Source organism: Pleurodeles waltl, chromosome 3_2 (assembly GCF_031143425.1).
Source record: "Pleurodeles waltl isolate 20211129_DDA chromosome 3_2, aPleWal1.hap1.20221129, whole genome shotgun sequence".
In the NCBI taxonomy this organism is placed as follows: Eukaryota; Metazoa; Chordata; class Amphibia; order Caudata; family Salamandridae; genus Pleurodeles; species Pleurodeles waltl.
The window spans coordinates 204,056,357-204,076,282 of record NC_090441.1 but is presented as its reverse complement, the minus strand read 5'-3'; the positions used below and the strand labels follow the sequence as shown (position 1 = coordinate 204,076,282).

General features: G+C 47.2%; 1 protein-coding gene across 1 annotated transcript in view; it reads left to right on the top strand.

Moving 5' to 3' along the window:
- The window catches only part of ADCY10 (adenylate cyclase 10), a 1,855,427-nt gene that overhangs the window by 84,864 nt on the left and 1,750,637 nt on the right, over window positions 1-19,926 (top strand). The window contains exon 3 of the mRNA XM_069226523.1: window positions 5,696-5,734. Coding sequence (XP_069082624.1) covers window positions 5,696-5,734 — 39 coding nt within the window. The remainder of the gene's footprint in view (window positions 1-5,695; window positions 5,735-19,926) is intronic.

Sequence of the window (19,926 nt, the reverse complement as noted above, 5' to 3'; positions counted from 1 at the left end):
TGCTTTGCTTATATTAGATTGTGAAAATAAGCATCTTGGAGATCTATTGAACACATCCAGTCTCCTTGATGTAGTGGATAAATCTGTTGCAATGGCAAAATTTAAATTTTTCTGTCTTTATGTACTTGTTTAGTACTCGCAGATCTAGACCGGGTCTGAATTCTTGTTTTGCTCCTTTCTTTCACACCTAAAAATATCTGGAATAAATCCCCAATCCTCTCTGGTGATGAGGAATCTCTTCCAGAGCATGCTTCTACAATAATGTGTTGACTTCTTTTTGAAACAGGTCTTTGTGAGGAAACTGACATTTTGATTGGTGGAACTTAAGGAGGAGGAGACCTGAAATGAAGAGAATATCCATTCTGTTCAATGTTCAAGACCCATTTGTCTGTTACTGAGCACTCTCTTCCATATTTTTGGTAATACGTCCCCACCCCCAGCCCCCCAACCAACCAGATTGGGAAACAGAGAAGGGGGTGGGAATGGCTCATTGCTTAGAAGGAGCTTTTCCTGTAGATGGAGACTGATGCTGAGTTCCTCTTGATGGTTTTTGAGGGTGGTAGTTTTGCTTGTGTAAGGAAATGCCTCCTTGGCATGGTTAACCCCTGACTTTTTTCCTCTGCTGATGCCAAGTTATGATTTGAAAGTGTGCTGAGGCCTACTAACCAGGCCCCAGCACCAGTTTTCTTTCCCTAAAACTGTACCTTTGTCTCCACAATTGGCAAGTCCCTTGTAACTGGTACCCCTGGTACCAAGGGCCCTGATGCCAGGGAAGGTCTCTAAGGGCTGCAGCATGTCGTATGCCACCCTGGGGACCCCTCACTCAGCACATGCACACTGCTTGCCAGCTTGTGTGTGCTGGTGGGGAGAAAATGACTAAGTCGACATGGCACTCCCCTCAGAGTGCCATGCCAACCTCCCACTGCCTATGGCATAGATAAGTCACCCCTCTAGCAGGCCTTACAGCCCTAAGGCAGGGTGCACTATACCACAGATGAGGGCATAGGTGCATGAGCACTATGCCCCTACAGTGTCTAAGCAAAACCTTAGACATTGTAAGTGCAGGGTAGCCTTAATAGTATATGGTCTGGGAGTCTGTCGTACACAAACTCCACAGCACCATAATGGCTACACTGAAAACTGGGAAGTTTGGTATCAAACTTCTCAGCACAATAAATGCACACTGATGCCAGTGTACATTTTATTGTGAAATACACCCAGAGGGCATCTTAGAGAGGCTCCCTGAACAAATACCCGACTTCCAGTGTGGGCTGACTCGTTTTGCCAGCCTGCCACACACCAGACATGTTGCTGGCCACATGGGGAGAGTCCCTTTGTCACTCTGTGGCTAGTAACAAAGCCTGTACTGGGTGGAGGTGCTTCTCACCTTCCCCTGCAGGAACTGTAACACCTGGCGGTGAGCCTCAAAGGCTCACCCCCTTTGTACAGCACCACAGGGCATCCCAGCTAGTGGAGATGCCCGCCCCCTCCGGCCACGGCCCCACTTTTGGCGGCAAGGCCGGAGGAGATATTGAGAAAAAGAAGGAGGAGTCACTGGCCAGTCAGGACAACCCCTAAGGTGTCCCGAGCTGAGGTGACTCTGACTTATAAAAATCCTCCATCTTGCAGATGGAGGATTCCCCCAATAGGATTAGGGATGTGCCTCCCCCCTCAGGGAGGAGGCACAAAGAGGGTATAGCCACCTCAGGGCTAGTAGCCATTGGCTACTAACCCCCCAGACCTAAACACACCCCTAAATTGAGTATTTAGGGGCCCCGAGAACCAAGCAAGATAGATTCCTGCAACCTGAAGACTAAGAAGGACTGCTGACCTGAAGCCCTGCAGAGAAGACGGAGACACCAACTGCTTTGCCCCCAGCCCTACTGGCCTGTCTCCCCACTTTGAGAAAAACTGCAACAGCGACGCGTTCCCCCTGGGTCCAGCGACCTCTGAAGCCTCAGAGGACTACCCTGCATCTAAAAGGACCAAGAACTCCAGAGGACAGCGGCCCTGTTCCACAAAGCAACTTTTAAAGACCACACGTTTCCCGCCGGAAGCGTGAGACTTTCCACTCTACACCCGACGCCCCCGGCTCGACCTGCGGAGAATCAACACTACAGGGAGGACTCCCCAGCGACTGCGACCCTATGAGTAGCCAGAGTTGACCCCCCTGAACCCTCCCAGCGACGCCTGCAGAGAGAATCCAGAGGCTCCCCCTGAATGCAACTGCCTGCTTCAAAGAGCCCAACGCCTGGGAAACACACTGCACCCGCAGCCCCCAGGACCTGAAGGATCCTACCTCCAGTGTAGGAGCGACCCCCAGGTGGCCTTCTCCCTTGCCCAGGTGGTGGCTACCCCGAGGAGCCCACCCCCACGCCTGCCTGCATCGCTGAAGAGACCCCTGGGTCTCCCATTAAAACCTATTGCAAACCCGACACCTGTTTGCACTCTGCACCCGGCCGCCCCTGTGCCTCTGAGGGTGTACTTTTTGTGCTGACTTGTGTCCCCCCCCCGGTGCCCTACAAAACCCCCCTGATCTGCCCTCCAAAGTCACGGGTACCTACCTGCTGGCAGACTGGAACTGGGGCACCCCCTTCTCTATTGAAGCCTATGCGTTTTGGGCACTACTTTGACCTTTGCACCTGACCGGCCCTGAGCTGCTGGTGTGGTAACTTTGGGGTTGCCCTGAACCCCCAACGGTGGGCTACCTTGGACCCAACTTTGAACCCTGTAAGTGCTTTACTTACCTGTGAAACTAACAAATACTTACCTCCCCCAGGAACTGTTGGGGACATCTCGTCATCTGAATGATGCCCAAAAAGAGTGTTCCCTGAAAACTGAAGATTAAAAATTTGGTGTTCAGCCTCTGAATGAAGTCCAGATATTCTGAGCCAAGATGATCTACATGCACAGATACCATGAGAGTATCCATGAGAATCAAGATCCGATGTATCTGCTGTTGCACTTATTATCTGGTTTGACACCTGGTCACTTTTTTCAAGTTCTGTTGGAAATCTTGCCTGTCTTCTTTTGGGAGATTCTCTGTAAACTATCATACCTTCTCAACAAACCAAAAGCACTGGCAACCTGTATAGTAGATATCAATGTTCTCCTCATCTTTTTGTCAAGACCGTCTACTTGTTTATTTTCCTTGTCTGGTGGCATGGAATAAGGAGGAGCAACAGTATGAGACTTTCTTGCAGATGCTAGAAAGACGGAATCTGTAGGAGACTCTAATCTGAGAAACAGTGGGTCCTGGTCAGGTCATTTATGTTTTTTAAGAAGTTGAGACGGAGTAGTCTTCACTGATGCAGGCATAAGGAAAAATTGCACTGCAGTTTCTAATAGACCAGGAAATCAGGGGAAACGATGATCATGTAGCTGTTCTCAGATGTACAGTGACAAAAACCACAAAGGATGATGTTGTATTAGTAGTAGTAGTAGTACTAGGGATATCAGTATTTAATTTTGTTCCCCTATTATTAACACATTGTTGAATGTAAGATCATCTATTGGAGACACTCTTGCAGGAGGTGTATCTGTCCGAGTAGATGAGTAATCTCTAACTGGTGAGCAAGTAGTCCGAGACCACTATGGAGATTTCCTTCTTCTGTGTCTAAAGCTGGATCTTATGCTTGCCCTTGTAGACCTGGATGCAGATCAGGTTCTAAATGTCACTTTAGATCTAGAGCAGTGACGAAGAGGACTTCTTGACCTTTGTGGGGACTTATGAGGTGAATCTATAAACTGTGGGTTGCCTTTTGGCCCTGTTGGACACATAGGGAACAAAAACGTTGTGCCTGGAGAAATTTGGGGAGATGCAGAACTCTTAGAAGATGGTGATGGTGTACCTGGAATGTGTAGTTGAGGTGTGACCCTTGATGGTAAATAAGTACAAGAGTACTTGGAGTCCAAAGTATGGGGCACAGATCCATGGTGGAAAGTGAGAAGCCAGCATGGAGAGATATTTAAATTGAGTGGGATCTGGCCCTAGTTGTAGAGCAAAGCCTAGATTCAGCTGAGTGAGTTGGTAATGACTATGTGCTCTTTGACTTTGAATACTTTTCCCTCAACAGTGGCTTCGCTGCTGTTTTCAAAATCAAATGTTTGTCCCTTGACGTTGACTGTGGCTTTGCTGCTGGTTTCACCTCCAAAACCTGCTTCTTCGACATCAATGGGTGGAGGACTGTTGGCGGTGACTTTGAAGCTGATGTGTGTCTCGATGGTGAACACTGAGGATGCTTTGATGTCGATTGATGGCTCCACCCTACCTTTAGCAGTGTGTTCAATGTAGTACCTATTGACGGCAAGCACACCAGTGGTTGCTCTGTTCTCATTGTCATACCTCTTGATGTCGACTGGGAATGTGTTCTATTGTGGTGATAATGATGTCTATCTCTGGATCTCCCTCTGCAAGAGTCCTTGGAGCGAAAGGAGGGCTCTCTGGAAGAAGACTGACCTTTTCCAAAGCCTCTTGATAAACAAGTAGTAGCAACTTGCCTTCTCTCTCGGAGACAATGTAGTCTGATCTTTTCTCTGTCCTTTAAAATACGCTTGGAGAACTTCTGATAGTGACTACAAGTCTCAGGATGATTAGACTCCGGAAGGGAAACGATACAGGCAGAATGAGGGTCTGTCTGAGCATTTTTCTTCTCACAGGAAGGGCACTTCACAAAAAGTGAAGACATTTTTGACAGGAAAATAAACTATTTTGTCAAATGGCTTTCAAAAGAAAAGAATTTACAACGATTTTCCGGTGGCTTCCTTTTGCCAAAAAAGGCAGAGGTCAGTGCTACATGATCCGGTTGCAGAAACCAGAAAAATGAACTGGCCTGTCACTTGTGAGGCATGATGCGATACGGGGTGTACTGGGAAGTTCCTAAAGGCACAGTGCCAGATTTCTCTACTATTCTTTGATTGCCAGCCTATAGGCTAACACTGTCTCATATTGCCTTTCTTTTTCCTTATAAAAAATGGTTTGTGAAAGATTTTCTATAGCCATTTTTTATCAATGACATATTCTATGTAATTGGATTCTTTTTAAAATTAAAGTTAATTGTAATCTGGCAATTGTTGGCCTTTTTTTAAGATGCAGATATATATGTAAAGTACTACATTATTACATGTATGTATGTATATGTGCACTGTGGGATCCCTGCACCTAGTTGGGACTATTTAGTGTTTGATGATTCCTCTGGAAGATAACTAGAATTAAAGGTCACAGACAGCTGTATGCCCTGGTATCCCCCAATTTAGTTATCAGTGGAACTTAACTAAGTACTTGTCTCCTAATGGTAATGTTGTATCAAATGTTTGTATTGGATAGACACATGTCATGTGGTCCTGTTTGTTCTCTATGTGGATCATTCTCTTGAGGATCACGCTCACTTATCCCAGTATGAGTACAGTCTGGCTGGTGCCACTGGGTTGTGGCTGGTCACACGCAGTGGAGGAAATGACTTGTAACAGTCTTGTGCTTCTTGTTTTAACCTCTACTATTTTTGAGTCTTAAAGAAAAATACTTAAGATGGTAGTGAACTGTTATGTGAAATAATAGGAAGACAAAATTACTTCCGTTATATTGTTCCCACAGATATAAAATCTTAAGTATTGTTGTTCCCTCGAACATCATGCATTCTTGCTGGTTGTTTTCAGTAGGAAGAGAATACAACTAACTCTATTTTCTGGTCTGCAGGTGTGTTGACGGCAGGAGGCGATATTCTAAACTTTGCAGGTATGTACGTATGTGCCAAATCAAATGTTAAAAATGTCAGGTCTCTTACGCCTTTGATGCATTCGGTCTATGAAGGTTTGTTATCCCTGGCATCATGTCCCTTAAGAAACCTCTTATACACTTTATAGACTGATGCATGCACTACGTAAGGAATATGTTTCTGTCATACATTTTATTCTTTCTTTAGGGCCATTTCTACCCCATTAAATCTGCCATTACTCCACAATTGGATCAACGTCCCGCATTAGATTTTTTATATATTCACATGCTTGAATGATTCCCTTTTATCAGGCTGGGAATCCCTGGTAACCTTAAATGGCCACAGACCTCAACACCACTGTTTTGTAGCACATCCACTTCATTAGAAACAACCCAAATCACATCCACGGAGGCGGAAGTGCTGAACTTTCCAACTTTCCCTAGATGCCCCATTAGCTCAGATTTCTACCCACATCATGTTTTGGAGTCCATGAGAAGAGCTCTGTTCTAACCTATGTTTGGCCTTAAATTGGTTACTTTGCAATCTTTATGTTGTCCTTTCTGGACTGCAGCCAGCCCTATTTTAAGCTTTCATCAAACTGTGAGTTGTTTTTAAGGAACTTCTGAAACGTATGCCTTAGTACTGACCCAGGGAAATATCAGCTGTCACCGGCTGACACATTGCACTGAGAAAGAGTAAAGATCTTTCTACAACACTGAGTTTGTGGGCAAATGTGCCACTCCCCCCAAACAAAACACACACAATCCCTGGTGCCTAAGTGGTTTCTGCTGCCCCTTGGGGCCAGATGGGCCTAATAGAAATAGGCCGATCTGCCCCCAAGTGGGGTAGAACTGGCCTAAAATATGATGCCTCCATAGGGAGCGACCTTTGCCCAAGTGGCTGGTCCCATTATGTAAAATAATTGTTTTTTAAATCCTGGTGTCTAGTGGTTTCTCTCCCCCTTAGGGGCAGATTGGCCTAATAAAAGTAGGCGGATGACCTTATATGATATCCTGCCCCCCACACCTTCTCCCCTAGGGAGAGACCCTTGCCTAAGGGGTCACTCCCTTTATGTAAAATGTGAACAAACAAATTAAATCAATCCCTAGTGTCTAGTGGTTACTGCCCCCCTTGGGGGGAAAGTTGGCCTAATAAAAATAGGCCGATCTGCTCTGAAGAGGGGCAGAAATGGCCTAAAAAAAAAACCCCACTTGGGGAGCGACCCCTGCCTAAGCCTTTCCTTTCCTCCGATGGCTCTCTGACCCCCCCCCCTTTCCCCAACCCGAGGAGGAACTAATCAGTTTCTCCTCAGTCATGCTTTAAGCCATGCTTCCAATGTGATGGGGGCGACCTCTGATGAGGCCAGTGCGCAATTGCGCACTGACGTCATAAGATGTCACGGGGGCAGTGGCGGGGTTGCAACTAAAGCGATTCTGCTGCCATCCCTACCTGGGGGTGTGGGCCAGGTGCAGGACGTAACTGTTAAGTCCACTGCACCGCAGAGGTTAAATACTCTTCCTTCTGACAGCTGCATCTTGTAATTAAACACACCTGACTTATCTCCCATGCCTCAGGGCCTTGACAGAGGAAGACAGGAGCCTATCTGAAAAAGTTGGCTACTGACAGTGGCACTGCTTCCTGATCCATGCAACCTCCTAATTGTTATATTTAAACAAGTGCTTGGTGAAATATTTGTGTGGGATAATATGTTCCAATATATGATTATAGACAGAAACGCACACAGTTTCTGAATAGAGTCAAAATACCACATGATCAAAAATAAGTGATGAAATCAAATATTAAAAGCAGGTAATAAAAAACTGACCATGGATACCAGTACTAGAGAATGGCTGAAAGGATGCGTGATTACTGAGTGAACTGTCCCCATGGGATATTGTCATTCAGTACTGAAAGTCTGAAAACCCATTGTTGTTCCCTCAAGAGCAGGGTTCTTTCAGAGTTAGTGTTTGTTAGGTGTTCTGATGCTATCCAGTTGAAGTCAGTCAATTTGTGACACTTTTCAGTGTAACGCGTTGACATTTTGGTCGTGCTGGGACTGCATCATAAGTTCTGTGTTAGCATATTTTGGTTTGATTTTGCGACTCGTCATCCAACTTTAGGGTAGGTTGCATGGACAGAGAAGGATGTAGACGACGCGGGAGGTGGTGCAATTGGTGAATTGCCTGAGTTGGCGGTTGGTCTCCCAATCCGCACACTTGGTAACTTTTGTCATTGGACAGACGCTACATATCCAGTCTTTCTCTAGTACTTCTTCTTTAACCGGTTGGGTGCCTTGGACAAGGTGATCTCATCCAAGGCACCGGTTCCTGGGTGCCTTGCGCTCCCCCCATGGGCCACCCACCCACACCCCCCGGTCGTGGATGTAAGGGGAAACCCTTCCCCTTCCACTCCCGACCCCCTCCACCCCCCTGTGACGTCAGCGTGCGATCGCACGCTGACCATCACAGAGGCCTCCTCCCATTGCGCTGGAAGCTCAGCTTCCAGCGTGATCGGAAGAGACATGCAAAGCATTCCTCTTCCGATCACGTGGAGGAGGCCGGAGAGGCTTCAAAGGGAAGGAAATTAATTTCCTTCCCTTTGAAGTCTCTCTGAGCGTTTTAGCAGCCGGATTGCAAGCAAGCCGGCTGCTAAAACGCCCACTAGACACCAGGGATTTATTTTTTATTAGGAAATTGGCATAAGGGAGCAACCCCTTGGGCAAGGGTCGCTCCCAGGGGGGGCATTTTTGTTTTAAGGCAGAAACCTCTAGGCACCAGGGATCATTTTTTTTGTTTTGTTTTTGTTTTTTTAGAGGTGGGGAGCGACCCCTTAGGCAAGGGTCGCTCCCCTAGGGGGCAAATTATATTTAGGCCATTTCTGCCCCCCTTGGGGGCAGATTGGCCTATTTTTATGAGGCCAATCTGCCCCCAAGGGGGACAGAAACCACTAGACACCAGGGAGTTTTTTATTTTCTTCGGGAATTTCACGCAAGGTGAGCGACCCCTTAGGCAAGGGTCGTTCCCCTGGGGGACAAATTTATTTTAGGCCATTTCTGCGCCCCCTGGGGGGCAGATCAGACTATTTTAATTAGGCCGATCTGCCCCCTAGGGGGGCAGAAACCAATAGGCACCAGGGATTTTTTTGTTGTTGTTGTTTTACAGATGGTGAGCGGCCCCTTAGGCAAGGGTCGCTCCCCTGGACGGGAAAATTGTATTTAGGCCATTTCTGCCTCCTTTTGGGGAAGAGCGGCCGATTGTTATTAGGCCGATCTGCGGGGGCAGAAACCTCTAGGCGCCAGGGCTCATTTTTATTTTGTGTTTTTTTTTTGTTTGTTTTTTTAGAGATGGGGAGCGACCCATTAGGCAAGGGTCGCTCCCCTTGGGGGCAAATTGTATTTAGACCATTTCCTGGGGCAGATCGGCCGATTTTAGGTCAATCTGCCGCCCAAGGGGGGCAGGAACAACTAGGCACTGGGGATCTTTTTTTTGTGCCAATGTCACGCAAGGGGAGTGACCCCGTAGGCAAGGATCGCTCCCCGGGGGGGGGGTTATTTTAGGCCATTTCTGCCTCCCCGGGCAGATCGGCCTATTGTTATTAGGCTGATCTGCCCCCGGGGGGGGGGGCAGAAACCTCTAGGCGCCAGGGCAAATTTTTGTTTTTTTTGTTTTTTTAGAGATGGGGAGCGACCCATTAGGCAAGGGTCGCTCCCCTGGGGGGCAAATTGTATTTAGACCATTTCTGCCCCCCTTGGGGGCAGATCGACCAATTTGTGTTAGGCCAATCTGCCCCTATGGGGGCAGAAACCACTTAGGCACCAGGGATTGGTGTGTGTGTATGCGTGTGTTTTCTTTAGGGAGGCAGCCCCTTGGGTAAGGGTCGCTCCCCATGGGAGCACATTACTGTTGGCCATATCTGACCCCCATTGGGGGCAGATGGGCCTATTTTTGGAAGGCCCATCTGCCCCAAGGGGGGCAGAAAGCCCACCAGAGTCCAGGGAGGTTTTTTTTCCAAAAATAAGAGGGTGGGGGTATGGCCATACCCCCACCCCATATAAATGGGGCCAAAGTTGTTCTGCCCATTAGTGGGCAGATGGGTCAATTACCCCTGATCCACACCAGTGGGGGGGGGGGGCAGAAAGTTTACTAGATGCCAGGGAATTTAAAAAAAACTAAAAATATTTGGGTGGTGGCTACCAACCAGTATGGGCCTGGTTATGCCCCCACCTCAACTGAAGGGGGTAACAGTCTTTCAGCTCTCCCCCGCGCTCTAAAACATCTTATCCCACAGCAAGCAAGAAGACATTTGATTATTTTGGGTTTTAGTTTTACATTTGGGCCATGAGAACTTGGCTTACTCTCAAAATCGTCCCACTTGGAATGGTGAGGGCTGCACTTTATGGACTTTGGGACATTGCCATGTAGAAAAATCCACAAGACCTAGACACATATGAAAACTAAACATCTGGGTGATTCCAGGGTGGTGTGTTTCACGTGCACCCCGCACCATTTTGTACCCAGAATCCCCTGCAAACCTCCAACTTTGCTGGAAATCACACATTTTTCCCACGTTTTTGTGATGGAACCTTCTGGAATCTGCAGGAATCCACAAAATTCCTACCACCCAGCATTGTCTCATCTATAACGATAAAAATTCTGCTGCACTTGTCAGCCTAAAAATGTTTTTTTGCTAACTGCCCTTTTGGACCCCCTTTGTTCCCCCTCAATATCGACATGTTTTTGTCTCTTCCCTTTCACAAGCACTTGGCCCACCTACACAAAAGAGGTATCATTTTTACCGGGAGACTGAGGGGAACATTGGGTGGTATGAAATGTGTCCCAGTGCGGTGATCCCACACAGAAATGTGGGAAAATGTGATTTCTTTTTTTAGCTAAATTTGAGGGCGCTAGGCCTACCCACACAAGTGAGGTACCATTTTTATCAGGAGACTTGGGGGAACGCTGGGTGGAAGGAAATTTGTGGCTCCTCTCTGATTCCAGAACTTTCTGTCACCGAAATGAGAGGAAAAAGTGTTTTTTTGGTCAAATTTTGAGGTTTGCAAAGGATTCTCTGTAACAGAACCTGGTCAGAGACCCACAAGTCACCCCATCTTGGATTCCCCTAGGTGTCTAATTTTAAAAAATGTGCTGGTTTGCTAAGTTTCCCCAGGTGCCGGCTCAGCTAGAGGCCAAAATCCACAGGTAGGCACTTTGTAAAAAAAAACTTCTGTATTCTGTGAAAAAATGTGATGTGTCCATGTTGTGTTTTGGGCCATTTCCTTTTGTGGGCGCTAGGCCTACCCACACAAGTGAGGTACCATTTTTATCGGGAGACTTGGGGAACGCTGGGTGCAAGGAAATTTGTCGCTCCTCTCAGATCCCAGAACTTTCTGTCACTGAAATGAGAGGAAAAAGTTTTTTTGGTGTCAAATTTTGAGGTTTGCAAAGGATTCTGGGTAACAGAACTGGTCAGATCCCCACAAGTCACCCCATCTTGGATTTCGCTAGGTGTCTAGTTTTCAAAAATGCGCTGATTTGCTAGGTTTCCCCAGGTGCCGACTGAGCTAGAAGCCAAAATCCACAGGTAGGCACTTTGCAAAAAACACCTCTGTTTTCTGTGGAAAAAATGTGATGTGTCCACGTTGTGTTTTGAGCCATTTCTTTTCGTGGGCTCTAGGCCTACCCACACAAGTAAGGTACCATTTTTATCGGGAGATTTGGGGGAACACAGAATAGCAAAACAAGTGTTATTGCCCCTTGTCTTTCGCTACATCTTTTCCTTCCAAATGTAAGGCAGTGTGTAAAAAGGACGTCTATTTGAGAAATGCCCTGTAATTCACATGCTAGTATGGGCACCCCGGAATTCAGAAATGTGCAAATAACCACTGCTTCTCATCACCTTATCTTGTGGCCATTTTGGAAATACAAAGGTTTTCTTGATACCTACTGTATTTTTCACTTTTTATATTTCAGCAAATGAATTGCTGTATACACGGTATAGAATAAAACCCATTGCAAGGTGCAGCTAATTTAATGGCTCTGGGTACCTAGAGTTCTTGATGAACCTACAAGCCCTATAAACCCCTGCAACCAAAAGAGTCCAGCTGACATAATGGTATATTGCTTTCAAACATCTGACATTGCAGGAAAAAGTTACAGAGTAAAACGTGGAGAAAAATGGCTGTTTTTTTCACCTCAATTTCGATATTTATTTATTTCAGCTGTTATTTTCTGTAGGAAACACTTGTAGGATCTATACAAATTACCCCTTTTTGAATTCAAAATGTTGTCTACTTTTCAGAAATGTTTAGCTTTCTGGGATCCAGCATTGGTTTCTCACCCATTTCTGTCACTAACTGGAAGGAGGCTGAAAGCACAAAAAATAGTAAAAATGGGGTATGTCCCAGTAAAATGTCAAAATTGTATTGAAAAATGGGGTTTTCAAATTCAAGTCTGCCTGTTCCTGAAAGCTGGGAAGATGGTGATCTTGCCACCGCAAACCCTTTGTTGATGCCATTTTCAGGGAAAAAACCACAAGCTGCCTTCTGCAGCCCTTTTTTCCCATTTATTTGAAAAAAACAAAATTGTCACTGTATTTTGGCTAATTTCTTGGTCTCCTTCAGGGGGACCCACAAAGTCTGGGTACTTCTAGAATCCCTAGGATGTTGGAAAAGAAGGACGCAAATTTGGCGTGGGTAGCTTATGTGAACAAAAAGTTATGAGGACCTAAGCGCGAACTGCCCCAAATAGCCAAAAAAAGGCTCGGCACAGGAGGGGGAAAAGGCCTGGCAGCGAAGGGGTTAAACACGCCCATCCCTATGTTTTTCCTGAAAAGAAAAATCCCTAAGAAAACCTACATAATAAAAATATAGTAGAAACAAAATAGCAAACTGTAGCTATATAGGACATGGAAATCTGAATGGGAACCAAACGAGGGGAGTTGCCCTTAATTTACCAACTTGACCGTGAGGAAACTAAACTTCTCATGGTTCCTTGCGGTCACCTTACACACGTAATACATAACCACATGCCGAACTCAGATTATACAGCTCTGACTGATCTGGACGAAAGCAGCGGTTTCTTCGCAGTCCGGTCATTGGCATGGGTGATTTGGCGGCCTAATGGTTAGTATGGTGGCGTGATACATTTGGCATGGTAAGTGACCAAGCCATTGAATTTTCAAGATTGCAGTGACAAGATTTCAATCGCTTCTTACTTAAGGTACTTCTGCTAACTATTTTACGTTCAGAGTGTGACACGAGGGACGCTCCTCCACCAACCTACATATGCTGCTAGTATACACCACTTAGGGTAAAACTGTCCTAAGACACCATAAAAGTACATTGAATGGGTCAGCACACTCTCGCGATGTGTGCAGTGATTATCGTTTGAGCATCAAACATTGCAGTCTATCTCACAATGCTTCACTGATACACCAATGTGTTGCCATGCCCGTGCTCTATCTAAAGATGTGGAATAAGCTTTTTTCTTTGCTTATATGTATCTATCTGTCTCAGGTGTAGCCGAGTGAACCCCCATTTATACTAATGAAATTATTAATGTTTTTGTTTCTTCTGATTGTCCAAAACATCGCCAGGGATGACAACATGCAAGTATGCCAACAATACCTTAGGGATAGGCAAGGAGGCCTGTCTGAAATGGTGTTGTGATATATGTGTCCACTGACTGACATCACAAGACTATTAATCAATTGATGAGAGAGCACTTACAGTACTAGGATGAGGTGTAAGCATAAGGGTAGTCCTGATGAAAGCCTAGGACCTGTGATGAGCCGCTCAGAGGGCTCAACAAGTTAAGATGGGAGGGTAGTAACCCCCCTAAGAACACCCTTATAATCAGACTTTTTACCATACCAAAGGCACCCAAAAATAAAGGGAAACCAGGATGTCCTTTAGGCAGTTTTCATCTTTTAGGCCCCGTTAGGAATAACAATCATGACACAAAAAGAGTGCTTGAGGGCTCCTAAACAACCTTTTTGGGTTGTCTTTCTTCAGGGAGAAACAGGTGAAAATTGAGTTAAGAAGCTATTAGGACTTTTTTTTGTAGTAAATTATGGTTCCTGTCACCCACTTCATATAAGGGTTATGTCTGATCAACTACATTAAGGTCAATATAAAAACCTAATTGGATGAAGAAATCATTTGTCATGTTCTGTTTAGGGCTGGGGTACAAGGCAAACTTGAGGGCCTAGTGCTTACATTTCAGAACTGAATATTCTCCAGTATTGGATCTTTCATAGATTCACATGCTTGAATCATCTCCGTCGTCGAGGTGTGAGCCTCACAGTAACCTGAAATACATATAGCAGTACATTTTATACACTAGGCCTCAAGGGCCTCCTTGGTTTTTTTTAAAGTCTATCCCTGTCGTTTTGCAAAAAAAGACCCAAAAGTTTAAATTCAGCCAATCAGGCGTCAACACCCTCTAGAATACTCCCAACAGAGGCACTCTCCCTCAGATTTTCTACCGCACGTTGTGTGAAGGGAGTCTCCCTGAGCTCTGCTCAGTATACTTTTCTGACAGGAATTTTTCTCTCAGAAAATTTCACTTTTGCAATTCTAGCATGTCTCAGCAGGCTAAGAAAGGTCTGTTTAGAGATTGTGGCAGTTGTGGGAAGAAGAGACTTCACGTTAATGACCCCCACAAAAAGTGTATTTACTGCCTCCATCCTGACCACAAGGTGAGAGACTGTAAAATCTGTCGTACCTTTAATCAGAAAACCCTCAAGGACCGTGAGGGTAGGCTTCTGTTGTTGCTCCAGAGACAGAAAGCCATGGAAAACCCATCCTTAGATGAGAGTGAAGCATCATCTCGCTCCCTCAAGCGTCATGGAGATACAAAAGAACTGTCTGAGGAACCACCAAGGAAGATGGTAAAAAAGATAAAGCATAAGTCTATGGAAAAGCAGGGGCACCAGGAGCCTTCCACTGCCAGCTCAGAACACCAGGCAAAATTCTTGAAAAAGGTTAGTTCAGAGCCTACAACACCTGCAGCAAAAAAGGCATCCGTAAAAAGTGCCTCTCTGTCACTGTCGCCGACGAGTGATCCGGTAAGGCCTACCCCTGATACTACCAAAAAACGTCCATCGACGACACCGTCGACGGTCACAGCGACGACTATGACATCCACGTTTACGACGGCTGTATCGCCAATGATTATGACATTGTCACCACTGTCGTCGACGATGATCATAACGGGCAAGGAGCAGAGGTAGTTTATCCGTCGGCGGCAGCATTACTGTCGACGAAGCATCTGTCGTCGAGAAAGACAAAGACAACGTCGACGAGCACACTTGTACCGTCGACGTGACAACCGTCGACGAGGGTCCTGTCGACGGGGCCACCATCGTCGACGACAGATCAGTCGATGGCGCAACCGTCGACGAGAGTCCTTTCGGCAACACCGTCGATGAGAGAACCGTCGACGACAGATACTGAAATGTCAGCAGCAGGGATGGAGGTTCTGTCCACTCAACCGCTGGCTATCATACCCTCTTCCGGAGACTTGGAGGCACAGCAGGAGTCCTCAAGATTTCTCCCTCTTTCTTTTATCTCCATGGGAGAAAGGACATCTTCAACCCTTCCAAGCCATACATCTCCAAGTAAAGTCCTGCCATATCCACCGCAGCATCTATTAGATGACGATGACGACAACTATTCCCAGGATGAAGGAATGTTCGGTGCAGCCAGTAGCCCATCTCAGCTGCACGTAAAGTGCCAAGACTTAGATGAGGAGGAGGAAGAAGAACAGCAGCTCTACTATTCTTCAACAATGTATCAAGAGGGCTTTTCATACCCGACGGGTGAGCCGGAACCGTCGTTTCCCATGCCCAAGTCTCTAGTGTCAAATCTGCTTAAGAACTACTATAGACGATTTCCACCATCAACGCCGGCAACCCCATTTAGACCGTACGGTCCACAGACACCTATACAAGCCCCGTTTACTAGCCCTCTAGGAACGCCACAAAGAAGTGTCCCATTCTTGCCACCGCCACAGGAGCAACACATCTCATCAGATGAAGAGAGAGAGGAAGGAGAAATTTCTGAAGCAGCCCCTAGTGAGTGGGATGACTACCTCATTCCTACGCCGTCTCCTCCGCCAGCAGCACCAGTTGACTCGCCCCCGGAGGACATTGGGGGTTTCCACAATTTAATGGAGAGAGCGGCCAAGAGGTTTGAATTACCTATTGTTTCCCAAGAAACAGATTGTTTCTTATACGATTTCAAGGAGCCATCAAGGAAATCTATATGGGCAATACCAATAGTGGACTTCCTATGACAAGGGGGATTGAAGGCTATGAAGAACCCAGCCACAGTGCCTTCACAGATGCCGAAGCTGGAGAAGAAATACAAGGCCCCGGACAACACTCCAGCCTGTTTAATATCGCAGCCAAAGCCAGACTCAGTAATATCCCAGGCTGCACAACGCAGATCAAAGAACCCTTCGGCACCTATCGCAGCGCCTCCTGACAAGGATGGAAGGAGGTTGGATAATATTGGGAAAAAGTTCTCCTCGGTGGCGGCGATCACAGTGAAGGCAGCCAACTCCTTAGCCATTCTGGGGAGGTACGACAGACAGATGTGGGCTGACATGTCAGCTTACGTGGACTTATTACCTGGGGATGTCAAGGTGGAAGCAAGAAAAGTACTTCAAGAGGGAGAGCGGATCGCAGCGGAAATCATTGACTGCGCCATTGACATTTCCTTAACAGGATTCCGCCAACTCGCAGGAGCAGCGGTCTTGCGTAGGCAGGGGTGGCTCAAGTCTACCTCGTTCCGCCTAGAAGTCCAGAGCCGCATTCTAGATATGCCGTTTGATGGAGAGAGTTTATTTGGGAAGCATGTGAACGACATGCTGCAATCCATAAAGACGGATACTGATACAGCGAGACCGCTTGGTACCTTGCAGTGCCGCAGGCAGCCCTTTCGTGGGGCAAGAGGCAGGGGAAATTATTACTTTCCTGGGGGTTTTCAACAACATGGACCCCAGTATCAGTCCTCTTCGTCGGGACCCAGACAGCAATACGGCCAACATCAACTACATTACCGGTTACTGCCTACTGCAGCATATCGGCACCCGGCAAAAGGAAGATCAGCGCCAAGGGGAAGAGACACCACCAGGAACAAATGACCAGCTAGCCATACCAGCTTCCTACACTACCAGGGGATTCAAGGTCGGGGGTCGCATCACTTCTCATTTCCTTTGTTGGAAGGTCGTATCATCAGACAAATGGGTGTTGGACGTAGTAGCCAGAGGACATACTCTGGAATTCATTCAGAAACCACCGAATGTTCCACCTTCGGGCTCACCACCTCCGCGAGTAGCCCAACTCCTCAAGGAAGTACAAGTGATGCTACGCAAGGGAGCAATAGAGCTGGTCCATGCCCCTCACAGGAACAAGGGGTTCTACTCACGCTTCTTTCTGGTGAAGAAGCCCTCCGGAGACTGGCGCCCCATTCTGGACTTATGGTTGCTAAACAAATTTCTGAGAAAACAGTTGCTCAGGATGGTGACATTGCAGGACATCTTGCGCCTCCTGAATACCGGAGAACTTATGGCATCCCTAGACCTCCAGGATGCGTATTTTCATGTTCCAATACACCGCAACCACTGAAAATTCCTCAGGTTCAAGGTAGCTGGTATGCACCTACAGTTTCTGGTCCTTCCTTTTGGTTTAAAATCAGCTCCCAGAATATTTACAAAGATGCTGGCTCCAGTGGCGGCTCATCTGCGCCAGTCGGGCATACAAGTGTTTCCCTATCTCGACGACTGGCTGATTAAAGCACTGTCAAAACACCAGGTGGTGCGTCACATATCTCTCTGCCTCCAGTTGTTGGACGATCTGGGACTTACCGGCAACTACTGTAGGAGGCTGGACTGGCTTGTAGTGAGTACCAAGGGGTACTTGCACCTTGCACCAGGCCCAGTTATCCCTTATTAGTGTATAGGGTGTCTAGCAGCTTAGGCTGATAGATAATGGTAGCTAAGCAGAGCAGCTTAGGCTGAACTAGGAGACGTGTGAAGCTACTACAGTACCACAAGTGTCACTTGCACAATATCATAAGAAAACACAATACACAGTTATACTAAAAATAAAGGTACTTTATTTTTATGACAATATGCCAAAGTATCTTAGAGTGTACCCTCAGTGAGAGGATAGGAAATATACACAAGATATATATACACAATAGCAAAAATATGCAGTATAGTCTTAGAAAACAGTGCAAACAATGTATAGTTACAATAGGATGCAATGGGGACACATAGGGATAGGGGCAACACAAACCATATACTCCAAATGTGGAATGCGAACCACGAATGGACGCCAAACCTATGTGACCTTGTAGAGGGTCGCTGGGACTATTAGAAAATAGGGAGAGTTAGAAAAATAACCCTCCCCAAGACCCTGAAAAGTGAGTGCAAAGTGCACTAAAGTTCCCCAAAAGACAAAGAAGTCGTGTTAGAGGAATAATGCAGGAAAGACACAAACCAACAATGCAACAACTGTAGATTTCCAATCTAGGGTACCTGTGGAACAAGGGGACCAAGTCCAAAAGTCACAAGCAAGTCGGAGATGGGCATATGCCCAGGAAATGCCAGCTGTGGGTGCAAAGAAGCTTCTTCTGGACAGAAGAAGCTGAGGTTTCTGCAGGAACGAAAAGGGCTAGAGACTTCCCATTTGGTGGACGGATCCCTCTCGCCGTGGAGAGTCGTGCAGACGTGTTTTCCCGCCGAAAGAATGCCAATAAGCCTTGCTAGCTGCAAATCGTGTGGTTAGCGTTTTTGGACGCTGCTGTGGCCCTGGAGGGACCAGGAGGTCGCAAATTGGACCAGGAGAGAGAGGGGACGTCGAGCAAGACAAGGAGCCCTCTCAGCAGCAGGTAGCACCCGGAGAAGTGCCAGAAACAGGCACTACGAGGATGCGTGAAACGGTGCTCACCCGAAGTCGCACAAAGAAGTCCCACTTCACCGGAGAACAACTTAGGAGGTCGTGCAATGCAGGTTAGAGTGCCGTGGACCCAGGCTGGACTGTGCACAAAGGATTTCCGCCGGAAGTGCACGGAGGCCGGAGTAGCTGCAAAAGTCGCGGTTCCCAGCAATGAAGTCTAGCGAGGTGAGGCAAGGACTTACCTCCACCAAACTTGGACTGAAGAGTCACTGGACTGTGGTGGTCACTTGGACAGAATTGCTGGATTCGAGGGACCTCGCTTGTCGTGCTGAGAGGAGACTCAAGGGACCGGTAATGCAGCTTTTTGGTGCCTGCGGTTGCAGGGGGAAGATTCCGTCGACCCACGGGAGATTTCTTCGGAGCTTCTAGTGCAGAGAGGAGGCAGACTACCCCCACAGCATGCACCACCAGGAAAACAGTCGAGAAGGCGGCAGGATCAGCGTTACAGAGTTGCAGTAGTCGTCTTTGCTACTTTGTTGCAGTGTTGCAGGCTTCCAGCGCGGTCAGCAGTCGATTCCTTGGCAGAAGGTGAAGAGAGAGATGCAGAGGAACTCGGATGAGCTCTTGCATTTGTTATCTAAAGTTTCCCCAGAGACAGAGACCCTAAATAGCCAAAAAAGAGGGTTTGGCTACTTAGGAGAGAGGATAGGCTAGCAACACCTGAAGGAGCCTATCACAAGGAGTCTCTGACGTCACCTGGTGGCACTGGCCACTCAGAGCAGTCCAGTGTGCCAGCAGCACCTCTGTTTCCAAGATGGCAGAGGTCTAGAGCACACTGGAGGAGCTCTGGACACCTCCCAGGCGAGGTGCAGGTCAGGAGAGTGGTCACTCCCCATTCCTTTGTCCAGTTTCGCGCCAGAGCAGGGGCTAAGGGGTCCCTGAACCGGTGTAGACTGGCTTATGCAGAATTGGGCACATCTGTGCCCAAGAAAGCATTTCCAGAGGCTGGGGGAGGCTACTCCTCCCCTGCCTTCACACCATTTTCCAAAAGGAGAGGGTGTAACACCCTCTCTCAGAGGAAGTCCTTTGTTCTGCCATCCTGGGACAAGCCTGGCTTGATCCCAGGAGGGCAGAAACCTGTCTGAGGGGTTGGCAGCAGCAGCAGCTGCAGTGAAACCCCAGGAAAGGCAGTTTGGCAGTACCAGGGTCTGTGCTACAGACCACTGGGATCATCGAATTGTGCCAACAATGCCAGGATGGCATAGAGGGGGCAATTCCATGATCTTAGACATGTTACATGGCCATA